The sequence below is a fragment of the Periplaneta americana genome, chromosome 1, assembly GCF_040183065.1.
Source record: "Periplaneta americana isolate PAMFEO1 chromosome 1, P.americana_PAMFEO1_priV1, whole genome shotgun sequence".
NCBI lineage: Eukaryota > Metazoa > Arthropoda > Insecta > Blattodea > Blattidae > Periplaneta > Periplaneta americana.
Genome location: NC_091117.1, coordinates 52,453,907 through 52,473,244, shown reverse-complemented (window position 1 = coordinate 52,473,244; position 19,338 = coordinate 52,453,907). Strand labels below are relative to the sequence as shown.

At 34.7% G+C, this 19,338-nt stretch overlaps 1 protein-coding gene across 1 annotated transcript in view; it reads right to left on the bottom strand.

Annotated features, from left to right (window-relative positions):
* LOC138695364 (protein gooseberry-like) overlaps positions 1-18,013 on the bottom strand; it is a 213,486-nt gene extending 195,473 nt beyond the window's left edge. The window contains exon 1 of the mRNA XM_069819785.1: positions 17,711-18,013. Coding sequence (XP_069675886.1) covers positions 17,711-17,768 — 58 coding nt within the window. The 5' untranslated portion in view covers positions 17,769-18,013. The remainder of the gene's footprint in view (positions 1-17,710) is intronic.
* Positions 18,014-19,338: the final 1,325 nt, after the last annotated feature.

Sequence of the window (19,338 nt, the reverse complement as noted above, 5' to 3'; positions counted from 1 at the left end):
ATCCGAAAAGATAAAATTACTCAGACATGCTATCTACTGTTCGTCCAAGTGATTTTATCGCAGGGTCGTAGAAAGGAAAGAAATCACGTGACAGTTAATTAATTAACGATGCCCATTTATTTAAGTTATTTTAAATAGTTGTATAATATTACGTAGACGTCCAATTCCTAACATAAATTAATGTTTTCAGAAAAGAGCTAAGACAGCACAGCCACTAGCCTTTATAGAGAAGCGAGCAGAAGCGGGTGGGGGAAACCGGGATGCGATGTAGGCAAACGGACGACAGTATCTGTGCGAAAATATGATTCAATATTGAAAACTCTTTCGTCACTCGAAAACGCGAACATATTTCTGGAACGTACTATACTCACTAACTCAGTACGTTTACTGACTTTGACTGCATACGCGGCCTTGGTTCTGTGTGGAGAACGGTTGGGATTTTACAAGTAAAGGGGGTGGGAGTGAAGTACATTAAAAAACTCAGATACAATAAAAATTGAAGTAAAAATAAAATGATGTCCTTGTACAAGGTGCGGCAGAGGAATCGGACGATTTTCAAATGGAAGTAACTCAGTAGTTATGTCTATTAGAACAAATCTGTTACTGCCAAAAAACTAGCTATGTATGCTATTTTGTTGACATACATTTAGATTGTCTTGAAAATTATGTTCTTCAAATGGTGTCCGTTTCTCTCTGTGCACTCTTCAAATCTCTCTCTGAAGTTGCGTGTCGCTCTTTCTAACATTTCACTATCAGTGTTGGCGATTTCCTGGGCAGTGGCAATCTTCAGGTCATCGGTTGTTTGGGGCGTATTTACGTACACTTTGGACTTCAGGTAAACCCACAAAAAGTAGTCGCAGACTGTAAGGTCAGGCGAGCGGGGAGGCCAGGGAATGTCGCCATGCCGAGAAATTATGTACCCTGGAAACATGCGGCGCAGAACTGTCATTGAATTTTCTGCTGTATGAGCCGTGGCACCATCTTGCTGAAACCATACAATTATTTGTCTATCAATCCCACGTAGACGCCTTCGCAGTTCTGATTTGAAGAAATGTCCGCAGCATTTCTTACTCGCTCAATGTTATCTGGCGTTCGTACACTTCGAACGTGTCCTTGTGGTTTCTTCTTGCAAGCTGATGCTGATAATCGAAAGTTTTGTACCCATCTCAATATGGTATTGCGAGCAGAAACGGCTCCGTGACGCCAACATTAAACTGGAGACGAAAGGCACGCTGGGTTTTCACAACTGAATATCATTCTTGAAAAATGCCTCGATAACGAAAGCACGATGCTTCGAGCGCCATACTTCCATGATTACACAAAATGGCATCAAAAATGGTAACAAACGACGGTCGATCGATATCCATAACTCTTCATGTTGCTCAGTAAATGGCCTTCTAAAAACGTCCGATTCCTTTGCCGCACCTTGTACATCCGCATGCCATAACAGATGACTATATTTTATTTTTTTATTTTTTTTATTTATTTATTATTGCTAGTAAGTTTGAAATGAATACAAATTAATTAATACAATGAAAGATAAACTAGCCCACTCCTGAATGAGTAAGACTCATGCTCAGGAGGGGATTCCAATACAGACAAAAATAAAACTAAAATTGAGAGTGAATACAGATTAAATAGTGTTTAATATGTTTAAACCCAAACTATAAATCCAGTACAGTTTTTTTTTATTAATTTGGAGAGGATTCGTGGTTGAAATATTATTAGAATAAAATGTGTTTAATAATCAGGGACCTTGACTCATGCTATGATAAAAAGCTGCATTGGTTTTACATTTTGGTTCAGACAAACGCAGAGAATTCATATATTGGTCCGGAAAACAATTTCAGAAAAATAGGCCTACATATATAGAATAGAGAAAAATAAGAAATATATCAATAGGTAGTTACTAATCAAGTGCGATATGCAATTTAGAAAGTTAGAAATTTAAACATTAGGGCCTATATAAACGATTATGTAAAATGCCTATGGATTTCTTTAAGATATTTAAACAAATATTTTTAATATCTTGGGATGTCATATCATATTGTTTTAAAATGTTAGTGGTATATTTATACCCCGATCCGTGGGCACCAAAAAGCAAACCCCTCACCTCCCATGTGTAATCAATTGCATTATACCTCTCACTCAAGTGAGGAACACATGGGCGGTAAATGACTTGTTTTTCTTGATCAACCGCTAAGGCTTGGGATACATCCTTTTCGAACCGTACAGTTGGGAATATTCATCGTTGCAAAGTTAGTATAATGGCTGAGATTAAATAGGTGATAGATTAACCGTTACAAGATTATTTTTAGCAATACGTTATTGTCCAAATATTGAAATAGCATTAAGAACTGCGGAAAATATTAAGAATTTTACTGTGGATATTTCATTTCCTATTAAAAATGTTTTATTGAAAAATACTTCTGAGATAATAAGTCATACCTCATCGTAACCTCCAATATTACTACCTTTTTCGTCTGTCTATTAAGAGCAATAGATCAATAGATTTTATGATAGAGTTAGTCATATATGAAAGGCTTCATGTGCAATTATTTTTTGTTTAAAAAATTGTGACAGTTCGTTTACGTATTATAGGCCTAATCAATATTTTTCTCCTTTTTCCTTTAGGAAAAAACGTCATTTACTACTCGTTCACGCATTATAGGCCTAATTCATATTTTTTTCTTTTTCGTTTAGGAAAAATTGTCATTTTCTAAAATTCTCTTGTGTTTGAAATTCGCGACAAATTGACCTACCACTTACAGCATAACGTTGGGAGTTGATAACGCTTGTCAGTCAGTTTATCCCTCCATTTTTAGTAATCAGCTGTGGAAGTTGCTACAAATGTAAAATTTTTTATATCATGTCTAATGTTCCATAATGATAAAAAATTATTGTTTTAATTTTTCGGCATTATGAAGTACTTAAATATAAGCTTATGTAATTATTAGACAGTGGAAAAAAGTCATTCGGATGTGAAGGTAACTACAACGCGAGTAATTTGTCTTGTCAGAGGGTTGTTGTTTACGTAAGCACAACAGGCATACTAGAGGCGCGTGCAGGTAAGAACTGTTTTCGAATCGATGATTCAGAAGGTGTCTGATATTTTGTGTACTTTTCTATAAACCCTTTAAAGTGAGGATAGTCCAACGTTTTGAATGGAATATTGCAACTTATTATCATTCGACACGAATCCTGGCAAAAGTCATATTTCATATTTGAGACGGAATTTGAACTTGAACCCTTATTTTCTTCTAACATAGAGCAACATTTTTCATGTGTTTCTGTGTATTACATTGATGTTCTATCGATTGTTTTGTTATCTTTTTTAACGCACACATACATAACCGACACTTGATTGTTTCACCAGTATCACTACTGAAAAATGTGGACACCATATTCTTGTATTAAAGAATACACCCTACGTTTTTTTAACATATGCCTTCTGCATTATGATCACTTCACCGTCACCATGCTGTCCGTTCTATGCTGGCCGTAGCACTGAAGGAAGTAGGGTTTACAGTCCATCAAGAGGTGCAGGGACTAGCCACACAAGGAAGTGTTCGGCGAATTTATATCATTACCATTAAGAACAACTCGGCATACATTCTCGATCCCACCATCAAGCCGCATGAGGTGGACAGTGAAAAGAAACGGATCTATGAACCAACAATCCCGTTCTATAAAGATAAATATAGCCTGTCCCACATTGATGTAATAGGTCTGATGGTGGGAGCACGAGGTACCATACCCTCCTTCTTTGCCGACAAATGTAAAAACCTGGGGCTAACACACAGCATTGTGAAGGAAATAGCCATTAGTGCCCTCAAAGGATCGGTTCAGATATTGAGAAATCATTTGTATTGGAGTGACAATGGAAATTTCAAGTTATCTTAACCGATGGCTGTTAATTGGTTTAGATATCAATCCCAATAAATCCGTATTATTATTTTTCTCGCGGTATATCTGATATTTTCCTCCCCTTTCTTAACTGTAAATGAGCACAAACACTACTTAGGTGTAAATTTTTCTGACATTTTGTATACCGGTATTCAATTCCCTAACCGTTTCAAATGTATATCATTTTACCTTTTAGATGTGTTTCCAAATTATATGTAATACGCTTTGTCAAATCTGGCAACCTTTTCATAAGGGAAGCTAAATTTATTATTATTATTATTATTATTATTATTATTATTATTATTATTATTATTATTATATGTTTACGTATCTCAATGTTCTCTGTTAACGTACGGACGAGGACTGACTGAGAACGCAGAATGGCAGTTGTTTTCGTGTTCGCGTGGTGCTCTCTGCGGACGGTGCCGTGTTGTAGCTCCTACTTGGGAAGTGTGCACACCTCATGCCATAGTCTATGCGTACAGTACTTGTAAACCGTAAACATGACTTTTATTTGACTTTTTTCCGCTGTCTAGTAATTATGATGGCGAAATGATTTCGAGGTTCAACACCGAAAGTTACCCAGCAATTCTGCTTCAATTAGTTTGCTAGCTCTTCGCTTAGGACTACCTACGTGTTCAACAACGTAGGTTGCTTTGCATTTTGATTAAGATGAGGGTCTTTTATTTTGGTTGCAAGCACTTTATATTTTGAATGTACTTCTATTTGGGGGCGACCGAAGGACAAATTAAAATTTTCGTTAAAATGCTTAAGGAAAAATTAGCATCTTACCTTTATTTCACATTCCGAATGCTTCTTTAAGAACATTTTTGTAGACTAAATGATCCGAACACTGAGCCCAGCAGAGAGATACTTTCTTATGGTATTTGAATAATGGACTTATTCAACAGGAAAACTCTCAATAAACTGGTAAATTTTGTGACAATCGTCATCTGAAATCCTTTCTGAACTAAAGCCGGCCGATTTTCATCTCATATCGTGAAGATTTTTGTTCTTATTCTTCAAATAACATATTCGTTCATCTCTTCTTACGCATAAATAAATAACAGCACACAACTAACACAGGCATATGATCGCTAGTTAACTATCGTTTTTCAATTGAACATTTGAGTGTGACCCTGTCTACAAGTGCTTTAACGGATGAAGAACGCCTATCTTCATATGAAATATTATGAGTAGCGCTCTAGGAATGCGAACCCGTCAAAAAGATATTTTTTTTTAATTGGAGATGACTCCTTTTCAAAATGACCAATTGAAAAATTACAGGATATTTTTATTCTAGTATAAAGTGCATTTACTGCGGTTAATAGGCCTATGGAACGTTTTCCATATCTTTTTGTTGCGAGTGTCATGGAACGTTGTAATTTTGAAAACATAACATGAAGTATAACGGAGTTCCTTCAGCGAATTTTATAGAGTGCTATACGAAGGAATAACGCGTTGCTATTGAGAAAACACATTAAAGGTAGTCTTTCTTATGGAGAATGTTATGTAGAAACAGTTCGAAGACTTCATGGAATTTTCGGTTGACGAAATGCGCCTTATCAGAAACTGTTTAAGAAATTTGAGGAGAGCGAATCGATTGTGGACATTAAATCACCCCAAGGAGTTTTTGGACGATATGGCTCTGGAAAATAATCCATTTAAGGGGACACTTCACTAAAAATGACAACTTTTTTCCCAATTATTTATTTTCAACCCAATTTTGAGAGCATGTTTAGGCCTACTATGTAAAAGAGTAGAAAAATCCAAATTTTGAACTCCCAAATGCTTTTGACTTTTGATTTTTTATTTTTTTTTTATTTTTTTTTTTTAGAAATATTTTCAGACTCAAGTTTTAGTAGAAGATCTCCATTTTTAAGCTTCTTTTTTCGGTTACATTCACAAGACATAGAGAAACATTTCTAGGCATTCATTTTATGAAATATTTTATTTATTCACCTTCAAAAATATTTTTGAACTTTTTAAAATGTTATTTGTCCTATAATTTATGAACAAATGTTAATAAAATAAACCAGCAGCATTTCTCATCATAAAAACTTGCAGATACCTCATAAATACTAGCAATAAAAATTCCATCCAGATTGATTAATATTTGGCATGAAGAAAGTTAGTGTTGAATCAAGAAAAATAAACTTAAGGAAAATGGATTTGAAAGTAAAATGAATATTTATGTAAATTAAAATGCTCCACCACTACATTCATCTAGCAATTTCAGGGAACTACCTTTAGAATAAAAAGTTGCTAGGTTTTAATCAGAAATTTGTAAGAAAGAATTCTTTGGTGAAAAAATAATTTTGACAACTCTTCAAATACCACGCCCCCTTACAGCCTTAATTAAAAAAATAAACATATTTGTAATCAGAATTGAACTAAATGGATTTGGGATATGAAAATATAGATTCTAAACAGAGTTTAAGCCACAGTCGCATTTGTTACATTTTGCTACTCGACTTCTAAAAATGCAACAAACTTTGAATGTAAATGTACAAAAATGCGACAACCACATTGGACTTCAGAAACAAAGACGGTAATGGAGAAAATGAAATCAGAGATGTGTTTGAACTAATCTGAATTTAAGTGAAATGCTAATGGCATGGGCAGTGTTCAAAAGGTATTGAGCAATAGATGTCCAGGAACTGATTTCAAAGAATTGATGTAAGTTAAATGAACAATTTTTTTCCAATTGATTATATAATTTATTTCATCGCATACTGTAAATTGTGAGCGAGGATTTAGTTGCATGAATCTTGTAGAAACTGGAATTACAAACCGCCTTTCAGTAAAAAGAGTTAACACTCTGCTAATAATAAATATTGAAGGGCCTACTCGTAAATAATTTCAATCTTTAGAGTGCTCATAAAATAACGGATTTTAATGTGATGTAAATTCAGCAGTAATTGATTCTAAACATACCTACGTCTAATGATTTACTTACATAAGTATATCTAGAGTGTGATAAGATGAATTGAAAATAATAAAACTCCAAGAAACAAATTAACTTATATAACTTTTTGTTTCTGCATACTTTATTATTTTTATTTTTTATTACAATTATTTATAATATTGCACAAGCTTTTCGCAATTTGCACGAATATAATTTTATATTTCTGCAATTTTGCGACAATTATTTATTTTCTAGCTTACACCCTAATTCTAAATAAGTGAAATATCCAATAAAAATGTTTTGGAAAATTTTAATGATTTTCAGTGGAGTCTCTCCTTAAGGGGGGATATGAAGGGAAATAGCTAGTTCGAATTTAATACCCAGCGTCGAATTAATCAGTCTTCATTGTGTAAAACAATGTAGAATATTGCACTATGTAAAATCGAGTCTTCACCGTTGTTTATACCACGTAAGTTCTTACAAAAAAATTCTCCTCAAAAGGAAGAAACAAATGTCTATGACGTCCGTTTTGTGTTAAAAATTCCGCAGCTAGGCAACTGTCAGACCTGGTAAATTATACTAATCACTCTACAAGATACTGATCTACATCACTTCCGTCCCTGTAGTTTTACGCCCGTCAACATGTAGGCTTACGGCTTTGATGTTTGCGATGGAAGTGGAGGGAATAATAATAGCTAGTTGAAACAAAAATTATAGCGTGTTTTGTGAGAAATTGTGGATTGTTAGCATTCACAATAAAACTGCCACAGAATTAAGAGAATGTATCATACGGAATATCACCATGGAAACAGAAAAAAGGAATATAACCATAGTCAGCAAAGCATCGATGTAAAATATTAATATATGATGAAGTGTCCCCGTTTCAGACCCGTATGTTAACACTGTAAACAGTCATTAGGCCTACTTTATAACATACTTTTTAAATGGCATTCGTTTAAGATTAACCATCAATTTCCTAAATCTATTTAATTAATTTTCTACATTGTCATTTTTCGTGTAAGTTATCATACAATACAGTGCATTCTACAGCCTATAGTTAAAACTAGAAATTTTTTTTTAATTATTGGGAAATGTCTTTTAGGTCTCATATCTCATGAAGGGAAATTTTCAACCGTACCTCCTCCTTGTGGCAAGGGATGGACTAACCCTGAAAGGTGACTAACACGGTTATAGATATCGAATCTCATCTTATAAATCTGTCGCATAGTATCTCATATTAAACGTCTGTCTCATCTCTCATCTCATATATGTATCATATCTCAACTCATACTTACTTACAAATGGCTTTCAAGGAACCCGCAGGTTCATTGCCGCCCTCACATAAGCTCGCCATCGGTTCCTATCCTGTACAAGATTAATCCAGTCTCTATTATCATATCCTACCTCCCTCAAATCCATTTTTGTATTATCCTCCCATCTACGTCTCGGCCTCCCCAAAGGTCTTTTTCCTCTGGTCTCCTAACTAACATTCTATATGCATTTCTGAATTCGCCCATACGTGCTACATGCCCTGCTCATCTCATACGTCTGGATTTAATGTTCCTAATTATGTCAGGTGAAGAAAACAATGCATCTCAACTCATACATCTCTCATATCTCATCTCATATATTTGTCTTTAATCTCGTGTTTACTTCTGTTACGAAATTTATCTCATCACATAATGTCTCATATTTCATCACATGTCTGTCTCATATCTCTTCATATATCTGTCTCATGTCCCATCATAATAGTCTCTGTCTCATATCCTATCACATAAGTTAGCCTATGTGTCTCATTTCATCACAGTCTGTCTCATATAGGCCTAATATCATGTATCTGTCTCATTCTCAGATCATATCATACATGTCTCATACTTATCTTTCTAAAATCATACAGTTATTTGATATTCATATAAATCTGTCAGATCTCATATATCGCATGTTGTATATCTCATCTCATACATTTGCGCATGTCTCATCTTATACATCTGCCTCGTATCTTATCTGATAGATCTACATTTATCTCTAACCTCGTGTCATAAATTTGTTCTATAAATTTGCTCTCATCTTATCACATATCTATACGTGTTTCATATTATCACCTCATCTCATACATGACTCAAATCTGATCTCATACATTTATCTCTAATCTCGTGTTACGTATCTGTACTGTACTTTGTCTCATCTCATTATATAAGTTACCTATATCTGTTTCATATAGGGACTCTCATTCATGTCTCATATCTCATCTCGTATATTTACTTCTAACCTCGTGTTATACATCTCTTCAGTATCTTATCTTATCACATCTCACCTCTATCACCAATCACAAGGTCCTCATTTCCCTCTTTTTCCAGTGGATTCAGCACGTATATAAAAATCAAATAACGATCATAATGTAGAAATGACTTCGATCCACTCTTTTTATAGCTTTAAAAATACTCTAATATCAGAAGGCGAAGAAAATAGTCTGCCTGTCACGGCTTTTGTACACCACAAAATCCGAATTCACCCAAACCCAGCATGCAAATCTGTTACTCTTCATCTTGTGTGTAGACCTATACAAGTGGAACGTATCTACTGTTAAAAATGATGTTACCTTGAGCCTAATCTCTCTCTTAATACGTTCTCAATTATGAAATATTCTAATATTTAAACGTGATTTTATTGTTCAATTGTTCTCTCCAGCTTTCTCGTATTTATCAACTAATATGATGACCTCAATATTATTTTAGCTTCTCGACGGCCAGTGCATTGAAACACTTTGATTAATGAAGAATTCGAAGATTAGCGCGGTACACAGTCTGTACGTTTTCCGCACGTACACCTACGCGTTCATTTTCAAGTCTTCCTTGAAGGCCTGGATTCAGTCTATAGCCTACAGGTGCAAAAGTCGCTGCCGCTAAGGCAGGTGGCTGCCTTGAGTCAGAGGTCTAAGTCTATCACACGTTCATTTCCAGTTTAATTCATTTGGAAATCGGTATAATTTTCCAACCTAGAATAGTTAATATTTTATAGTGCCCGCTGTCTTGTATTTCTTGACACAGGCCTGTTATATGAACGAATATAAGTTATTATATTAGGTCTAACTTTCGTAAGCTAAATAAAAACACCTATATTTATTTAGGTATAGAGATACCTAGTTTTCGCAAACCATGGATTCGCAAAGTACGATTTCTCAACTCATAAAAGCATAGACCTAAATTTTATAGTTCAAGTCATTCCAGATCAAAATATCGTAAATATTATACTCCCGAAATAACGCAAAATTTTGTAAATTTTGTATCTGTGCGAAATCTTTGATTCTTTTACGAAATTTTTATTTTAAATGTAAAAAGATTATTAATTTCATAGGCCTATGTTATTGTTCAGACGATACTAAGGGATATGCTACTAGAGCTAATCACAGCTGTGAGCAGTAGGCTATGAGATGAAGATAATGTCAACAAGACAAAGACCATGGTTGTCGGAAAAAAATAAAGAAGGTAAACTTGCGAATTGTAAATGAGGCAGTAGACCAAGTGGACAGCTTCAGATACTGGGGATGTACTATAGGCTAAGCAGTAACATGAGCTGCTGCCAGGAAGTCAAAAGAAGAATAGCAATGACAAAGGAAGCTTTTAATAGAAAAAGGAGCAACTAAGGACGAGACTAGTGAAGTGTTTTGTGTGGAGTGTGGCATTGCATGGGGCAGAAACATGGACATTACAACGAAGTGAAGAGAAGCGAATAGGAGCATTTGAAATGTGGATATGGAGAAGAATGAAGCGTGTGAAATGGACAGACAGAATAAGGAACGAAGCTGTGTTGGAAAGAATGGATGAAGAAAGAGTGATGCTGAAACTGATCAGGAAGAGGAAAAGAAGTTGGTTGGGTCACTGGCTGAAGAGTAACTGCCTACTGAAGATGCACTGGAAGGAATGGTGAACGGGAGAAGAGTTCGGGGCAGAAGAAGATATCAACTGATAGACGACATTAAGATATGGATCATAGCCTAAGTGGAGACTAAGAGGAAGGCACCTGATTTTTGTTGTTCGCGTCACCTATTCTTTGTCGTCCGCGCCACCTAAATTATTCTTCGTCGGGAGCGATATAAGCTACATAGCTTCGCAAGATGATTATTGTTACTAGTGGAACAATGATGGAATAGTCTATCTGTAGGAAAACCGGAAATATCTCTTAAAAACTTACCAGCAAGAACAGTCTTTGTCCACCACAAATTCCATGTGGACCTGCAGGTATTCGAACAGAGTTAGGCCTATCAGCGATTTATAATCTCATACAACGCTTCGCACTGTTGTCGTTCCTTCAAAGAACTTTCTTCATAATATTCAGATTATAGTCTACGTTTACCTCGCTATCCACCTGCGGCATGGTCTGTAGACTTCCTGTGTGGGTGCCGATCTCGACGCAAGGCCTTCAATACATAATTCTGAACACAAACCGGTTCCCGAATCTATTACTTAGTGGCACAGATATTCTTGTACACTGTAATTCCAAACGATAGTGACTCCAGTATAAAATTAGTCTTAAGCTATAAGGATTTTCAATTCTTCATGCAGAAATAATTTGTAGGCCTACGTTAACTGTAGTGGACAGAAAGGAAAAGATCTAGTATACAAATAATAGGAAAACATATTTTTAAGAGGAAAATAAAGCATAACTCTGATTGCTATATCATCACATAAACTTTCGTTTGTCTTCATACTAAGTTATATCAAGAATCAGTACGTTAGGGCCTATAATGCATTTTTTGTATTTCAATGAAAATACAGATTTGGAATATTTCCGTAATGATGTGAGAGTGGATATGCACATGTTTGGACTAAGGTTTTGAGAGCTGCTCGTTTTTGTATGCCACATAAGTTTTGTTTAAAGGGTTAGGTAGGCCTATAGCTTATGCAGCAACATTCTGGAAATATTCCACATTTTTCCCTCCATTACTGTACATTGTACAATAATGAAAATTAGTATGTGTAAAAACACTGTCCTTATGCTATATAAAAAAGTATATATATATATATATATATATATATATATATATATATATATATATATTTTTTTTTTTTCCAAAATTGTGGCAGTTCACTGTGCAGTGATAAATTGTTTCCCTCATAACTAGAAAACTATCCGACATTGTGATGAAATTTTTGTGTGTATTTATGCATGCCATATTTACAATATGATGCAAAATCACTTCTCTGCCTTTGATGGTCTAGATCATACCTGCACAAACAGCGCTCAACGAGCGCGCGCGCTCCTTCGGAGCGGGAGAGCGGTGTTTACCGCTCGCCGAAACGGAGAGGAAGAAACGTCAGAATGACATAGACTTACTATAGGTAGAGGAGAGGGAAACGACCACTCAGCTATCTAGTGGAGTGCAGTGTGTATTCTCAATAACTGTTTCACATTGCTTACCTATTGCTACAGTACAGTATGGAGGAATCTATAAGACGGAACATAACATTTAACATTTAACGATTTACAGCTCGAACTTATTGATCTTCAATGTGACCTAAGGGCTAAAGATCGTTTGAATGATACTAATAGCCTGGTTGAGTTTTACAAGACTAAACATTAGTAATAATATCCACGACTATACAGGCTGGCTGTGAAAATTATTGCTATGTTTGGCTCAACATTTATATTTGTGAGCAACTGTTTCCTATAATCAACTTTAATAAAGGCAGACATCGAACATCTGTAACTGACGTTTCATTACGATCAGTAGGCTACTGTTCCTTTCAGCTGCCAACAGCATAGAACCTCGTTTTGATGTACTGATAAATAAAAAATATAACAAAATGATATTGTACATTTAAGTAGCTATAGAATTTCTATTATTTCTGTAAAATAAATATTTATTTATTAATTAATAATACCTAGTCCAAGATAATTTTGCAAACACTGAACGGGAATTCATTTCATAAACACTCGTAATAGTAGGCCTACTTCCTTTTGTGTATATTTTGTACGAGATCACCCCTTCTTCCAGTCCACCCTTATACAGAGCGCAGTTAACATCTGCATTCCGTTCATGAGTTGTGAGCCGCCTCGGAGAGCGCAAATCTTGTGCAGGCCTGGTCTAGATTGCCTGATAAAAAATAAATTAATTTAAAAAAATGGTCAAATATCAGTATTTTCTTCTAACACAAAATAAAAAAAATTATTTATTAAGGAATGTAATTGAAAGAGCATGATTATTGTAAACATGAGTTTCAGCAATAAAATAAAAGAGAGATAACATGAAAAAGTTAACAAGTTTAAGAGTTATGATTGAAACAATTCATCACTGCACAGTGAGGTGCCACCATTTTGAATTTTGAAAAACATATAGAAATAATTTTTTTTAATCGTAAAAATATTTTCTTTCATATATAGCAGAAGGACAGTGTTTTACACATACGAATTTTCATTATTGTACAAGATACAGTAATGGAGGAAAATTGTATTGCTGTAAGCTATACCTAACCCTTTAAGTAAACTTAGTACAGGTAATCAATAATTGACATTTTGGCAATAATCTTTAATAACAGAATTTCTAATTTCTTTCTTCATAAATATTCTGATATTTGTTTAGGCCTAATGAGACTAGGAGACACTAACCACATCGAAATTTATAAACATACTGATAGTTCTAAATCAAGTGATGGAAGTGGATGTGCAGTGATATCTGAAAACGAAATAATATCTGTTAAGTTATCAGAATCCTTTTCAATTTTTTCATGTTAGTTATATGCAAATGCCTAGGCCTATTAGAGAATCACTACAGTATATTTTAAATTTTCAGACACATTAAACTCATTAAAGGCGCTGAGTAATGTATGGACAACTGATAAATTAACACAAGACATTCAGATATTATTATATCATAAACTTATAACAAAAGGAAAAGATTTATTTTCAACTGCAATGAAAAAAATTACTATATAAAGCTGAAAATATCCGGAAAAAAACCGCTGTGACAAAGTTCTATTATGAAATGTTTAACGGAGTAGGCCTACAGAACGCATTGTCTGTCCCTTTAACATTAAATTTTCTTCACTTTATGACTCATTTTCTCAGTATTTACTGTTGGAAAGGAGCAGAAATTTTTATCACATTTCTATCAGTACTTTCGTCTATTTTAACCCGAGTTTTTTGTATTGTTAATGGAATTATGTTAGGTAACCTTATAATTTTTACTTAATCTATTATAGGCTATTACAAATTAAAAATAATTATTCACTTTATAAGTTAGACCCTAATTTTATCTTTGAAAATAATAATTGTAAGAGAAAACTCCTGTGTTAAAATTGAAAACAGTAAACAACGTGTACAAATTTATTAGACATAATAATAATAATAATAATAATAATAATAATAATAATAATAAGTATAGTGGGATTTAATCGATTAATCTGATCGATTAATCGATCAATTTCTGTTGTAAGACTAATCGATCAAAAATATTTAATCCAATAATCAAGTAGATTAAAATCAATCTGTCGTACTTGATATTAATTATTATTTTGTTAATGTAAACTCGTAATAAAAATTCCGACAATATTCGTCTCTCAGAAACTGATTACTTCAAATACGATAATACCGATATTTTGTAACTAGAAAGCAGGTAGCATAGTGCAAATCTTTGCAGAAACACTTCAGAAAAAAATTATTAAGTTTGTCAGCTCGTCTTCCTAGCATATAAAATACATACTTTTCTGGATTTCGCCCCTCTCATCCCATAGCTATGATTACATTGTGTGCAAGTGAGAGAGTAACTACGTGTATTCTTCTCTTTCTAAAATTTTGTAACCCGATTACAATAGGGACCATTCTGCTGTTCTGTTGCAGTTTCTTCACTGAGTTTCTAGAGGAAACCGGTGTGTTTAGTTTTCTAAAAAAACAAATCAGATTTCTGTGGTCTGTGAAAAAAGTGAAAACTCCATTATGTCATAGGCCTATGAGAATTTGAGAAATAAACTCGGTGAAACGTTTGGATTTAAGTTGAACGATTGTGGAGAAGTGCTTGAGAGAAAAATAAATTTTCGTGTTTAGTGATGCAGGAAACATTGTTACTAAACGTAGAGCAGCATTTAATTCGGAGTATGTGAATGTACTGACATGTTTAAAATCATGAATGAAGCAGTATTAACTAGGTGAGTCTTCATACTTTTTTAAAATTTGTGTTTGTCTCAAAAATCCCCGGAGAATTTACACAAATTATAAGCCCACATAATAAATATGTTAGTAAATAACTAAAATAGTATTATTTTACAATAATTACAACGATGCAGTATATACATATATAAGCTTACTACATTTTATACGTATGCTTAGACCTATCACCAAACATGAATTAAATTTAACAATAATTGTGTATTACTGTACCTATAACCTACTCCTATTTAAGCTTTTTTCAAATCGATCAAAGCTCGATTAATCGATTAAATTCAAATCGTACACAGCAATAATAATAATAATAATAATAATAATAATAATAATAATAATAATGATAATAATAGGCCTAATAATAATAATAATAATAATAATAATAATAATAGACTAATAATAATAATTTTATTTTAACTGGCAGAGTTAAGTCCTTGAGGCCTTCTCTTCCACTCAGCCAGGTAGGCGTGTATATACACTTAATACAACTACATATGTTAGGCCTATATGTTTAATATAAGCTGAGAAAATGCAAAGAGAGTTCTGTTTTTTTTTTAGCATTTATAATTTAAAAAATGGCATTTTGAATATTTTAATTTTATCAATTTGTAGAATTTACTGTTTTTAAATGTAGCACATTGTAGGCTAATGACGTGAAAAGATTAGCCTAAATCGAGGATAATACGTTATGAAATAATTAATTAAACATATTAGTCATTGAAATTTAACATTGCACATATATCGCTTGGGATTTCTTTCATTCTAGATCTCACAGGCCTATTTTACCTCTGATTGAGGTTCTGGCTGATATGTACATCTATTTATCAGACAGTACATCTCACTTGACGATATGTGTCAGAAGAAGAACAATATTGTTTGTATATACATCTGAAGACTGATTAGTGTAATATGTTACTAGTCAGTGATGTATGCAATGGAGGGGAAAAGGAACTGGCATCCACCTTCCCCATTTTCTCCTGACTTAGTTGCGTCGTAAGTGATGCCTTATTGGTGACTTATGAGGTTCCAACCAGCCTTCTGACTACTGATTAAACATGCATATTGTAGGCCTAATATCTGCCACAGACAACTATTGAAAAAATCTTCCAGCATCAATACGATTAAGTTTTGTTGGGGCCAGTATAAACTTCAGGGCCGCAGGGACAAAGGGAAATAATTTCTTTTGCCAACATCTGAACACAGTCAATGTTCTTGACATTCCTGATGTTTTGACGCAACTGTATATGGAAATATTAAATACTCTCTACAAATTCATCTGGTGTAGTAGCTAGGTGTACTATCAAAATGGCAACATATATTTCGTGCATAGGAGTAACTTCGTTCTGTCAACAACACTGTTTTGCCTGCATTTGGTGGGTTAAAGAGCTTGCCCATTTCTTCGAAGAAAAGTTTGTCTCGTTCATAACCATGTGTGAATGAAGTTTTGCTGCACACCTTCCCATGCAAGACGTAAACTGTAACACAATCTCTTAATGTTTTCACCAACACGTTTGTCCAGCATATCATTTATTTCTATTGGAAACCATCATCCACACTCGAGACGGAATTGCCATGTAGTCCTACAGTAAACACAAGACTTAAAAACATTTTTTGTTTCGGCAGAAACCGCAAATTTATTGAAAGGAGCCATTTCATGCACTTCCTCATTTATTTCGCGAAGAAGAAAATCATATCGCATTTTCAGACACTTTTCGCACTTTGTCGCAAATTCAAAAGTAGACTCTACTAAATTGATTTTTTGGGAGAAACCACACATTTATTCATTTTTATTTATTTTTACTTGGATATTTAACGATGCTATATCGACTACTAGGTTATATAGTGTCAGTGGGATTTGTGATAGCGATATGAGGCCGAGAATTCGCCATAGATTACCTAAAATTCGCCTTATGGTTGGGAAAACCTCGGAAAAATATCCAATCAGGTAATCAGCCCAAATGGGGATCGAACCCAAGTCCGAGCGCAATTCTTGATTGGCAGGCAAACGCCTTAGCCGACCATTTTTATTACGCTTTCTCATTTATTTCACAAAAAACAAAATCATAGGCCTACCGCGTTTTCAGACATTTTTCGCATTTTGTCGCAAATTCAAAAGCAGGCCCTACTGAATTCACTTTTTTTTGGCAGAAACCACACATTTAGGCCTATTTATTTTTATTTATTTATTTTAGTTTGTTATTTAACGATCGCTGTATCAACTATTAGGTTATTTAGCATCGATGGGACTGGTGATAGCGAGATGAGGCCGAGAATTCGCCATAGATTACCTGGCATTCGCCTTACGGTTGGGAAAACCCTCGGAAAAAATCGAACCAGGTAATAAGCCCAAGCGAGGATCGAACCCGAACCTGAGCGCAACTCCTGATCGGCAGGCAAGCGCCTCAGCCGACTGAGCTACACCGATGACTCAATTTTTTTTTTAAATGAACCATTTTTATAGGCCTACATTTTTTCGTATATTTCGCAAAAAAAAAGGGGGGGGGATCATATCGCAATTTTCAGACACTTTTCGCATTTTGTCGCAAATTCAAAAGTACTAAATTATCAATCTAGAACGCGTGAAAAATAAAAATACTAAACGGCATTTGTGCTGGAGACATTTCACATTTACTATCACTAATGCGTAAAACCGTAATTTAACATGACAGGGATAGGGCGTTACAACACATCTTAAGCAATATAAATTAAATAGGCCTATTGTATTAAAAGTGGCAGTCTTACCTTGAAAGGGGTATCCAGTGAAGCATGGTCGCATCATGCCAAAATTGGTCACTGTCATCTTACGCCCCCGTCGTCTGCGATAGTCACTATGCTAGTTCCCAGTTCCGTCGTGGGTGAAGTCTTGTCGCAAGTGGGAACTACCAGCACATCACACGATCACAGACCAATATCATGCGAAATCCTTGAGGCAGCGGCGAGCGATAACCACAGCGAACGAGGTGCGGGTGAACGAGATTCACGGAGCACAAGAGGTATGTGCACCAGCCACACGACTCTCCCGACGTCGCTAAGCAACTAAAAGCAGCAGGAAGCTCAGTTCCCTAATAGCGCCGCGCTACACTTTCTACAACACACCTCCTTGTGTGGACACACAGTAGCTCCGCCCACTGCTCTAGCTGACTGGCGGGTTTCGTGGCCAATGGCAGGAGTGGGCGGGCTCGACCGCCTCTCAGCGGGTGTGCGATTCGATACGATCCTGTTTCTGAGCCTTGGGAAAACCACGATTATTTATGTATATTCAAATCTTGAGGAATAGCGTGCATGACAGGCGTATGGACTTTGTATCTTTTATGTGTGGGGAAAAACATGTAGCTATAGGGAAATGATGATAATAATGATGATAGCAACAACAACAACAACAACAACAATAATAATAATAATAATAATAATAATAATAATAATAATAATAATAATATCGATATTTGATATTTATTTATACTAAATTAATTATACAAAGTATAAAAAAAATCAGGAACAGCCTATGAGCAAAGCTTGTGTTCGAGTATAGATGCCTTTATAATACACAAATACAATAGTAATATACGTTATAAGAGCGGTATGTTGACGTTTTCATGGTCGAGGAAAAGATTGAAAAAGCGAAACGTAGTTGAGCCTTTTAAATTTCCGAGAACATGAAAACAAACATAGGCCTACCGCTCGTGTATCGTACATTATTTTGTGCGAAGATCGTTTATTACATACCTGAAAGAGGAATTTCTAATTAGTTGCAATGAAATCTCCATCTTGGTTTCTGTTTAATGACGGCAACTTCGGAAAACCAAAATATCTTTCTTCAACATTGTTGCTATAAAATGTTTTCTGTGTTTACTATAGCCTACTCCAGCAGGCCGTGATATACGTCTGTCTTTTTTCTTCCCCCAGTCTATAAATGCGAACTTAAAACAAACGGTAAGGTTATGTAATGATCTATTTTTCATTTTAATATTTTAACAATATTATTTATATAACATATTGCAGTAATAACATCGGCATCTGGAATCTTGTTGATTTTTTCACGGCTTCCTTAATGTTACTTGTATCAGGAATGCAATAGGCTAAGTTTCACGGAGTAGTAGACTTTACTTAATTTTTGCAAATATTTAAAAACAATAATTAAGTTTCCAATTTATAATTATTACTATGTTAAACGTCTCTAAAAATAATATGTTAAAAGCCTAAAGCAGTAAAATGAATGTCGCGCTTAAGCGGTAAGAAGACGGAAATTGTTATGTGTGTTACGTTGGGAATACTGAATGTGGTATTTCACACTTACCGCGTATTGGTTCTGTGCTGAAAACAAGCAAATACGCACGATCTCGCACAAAAATTAATGCACTTACTTACTTAGG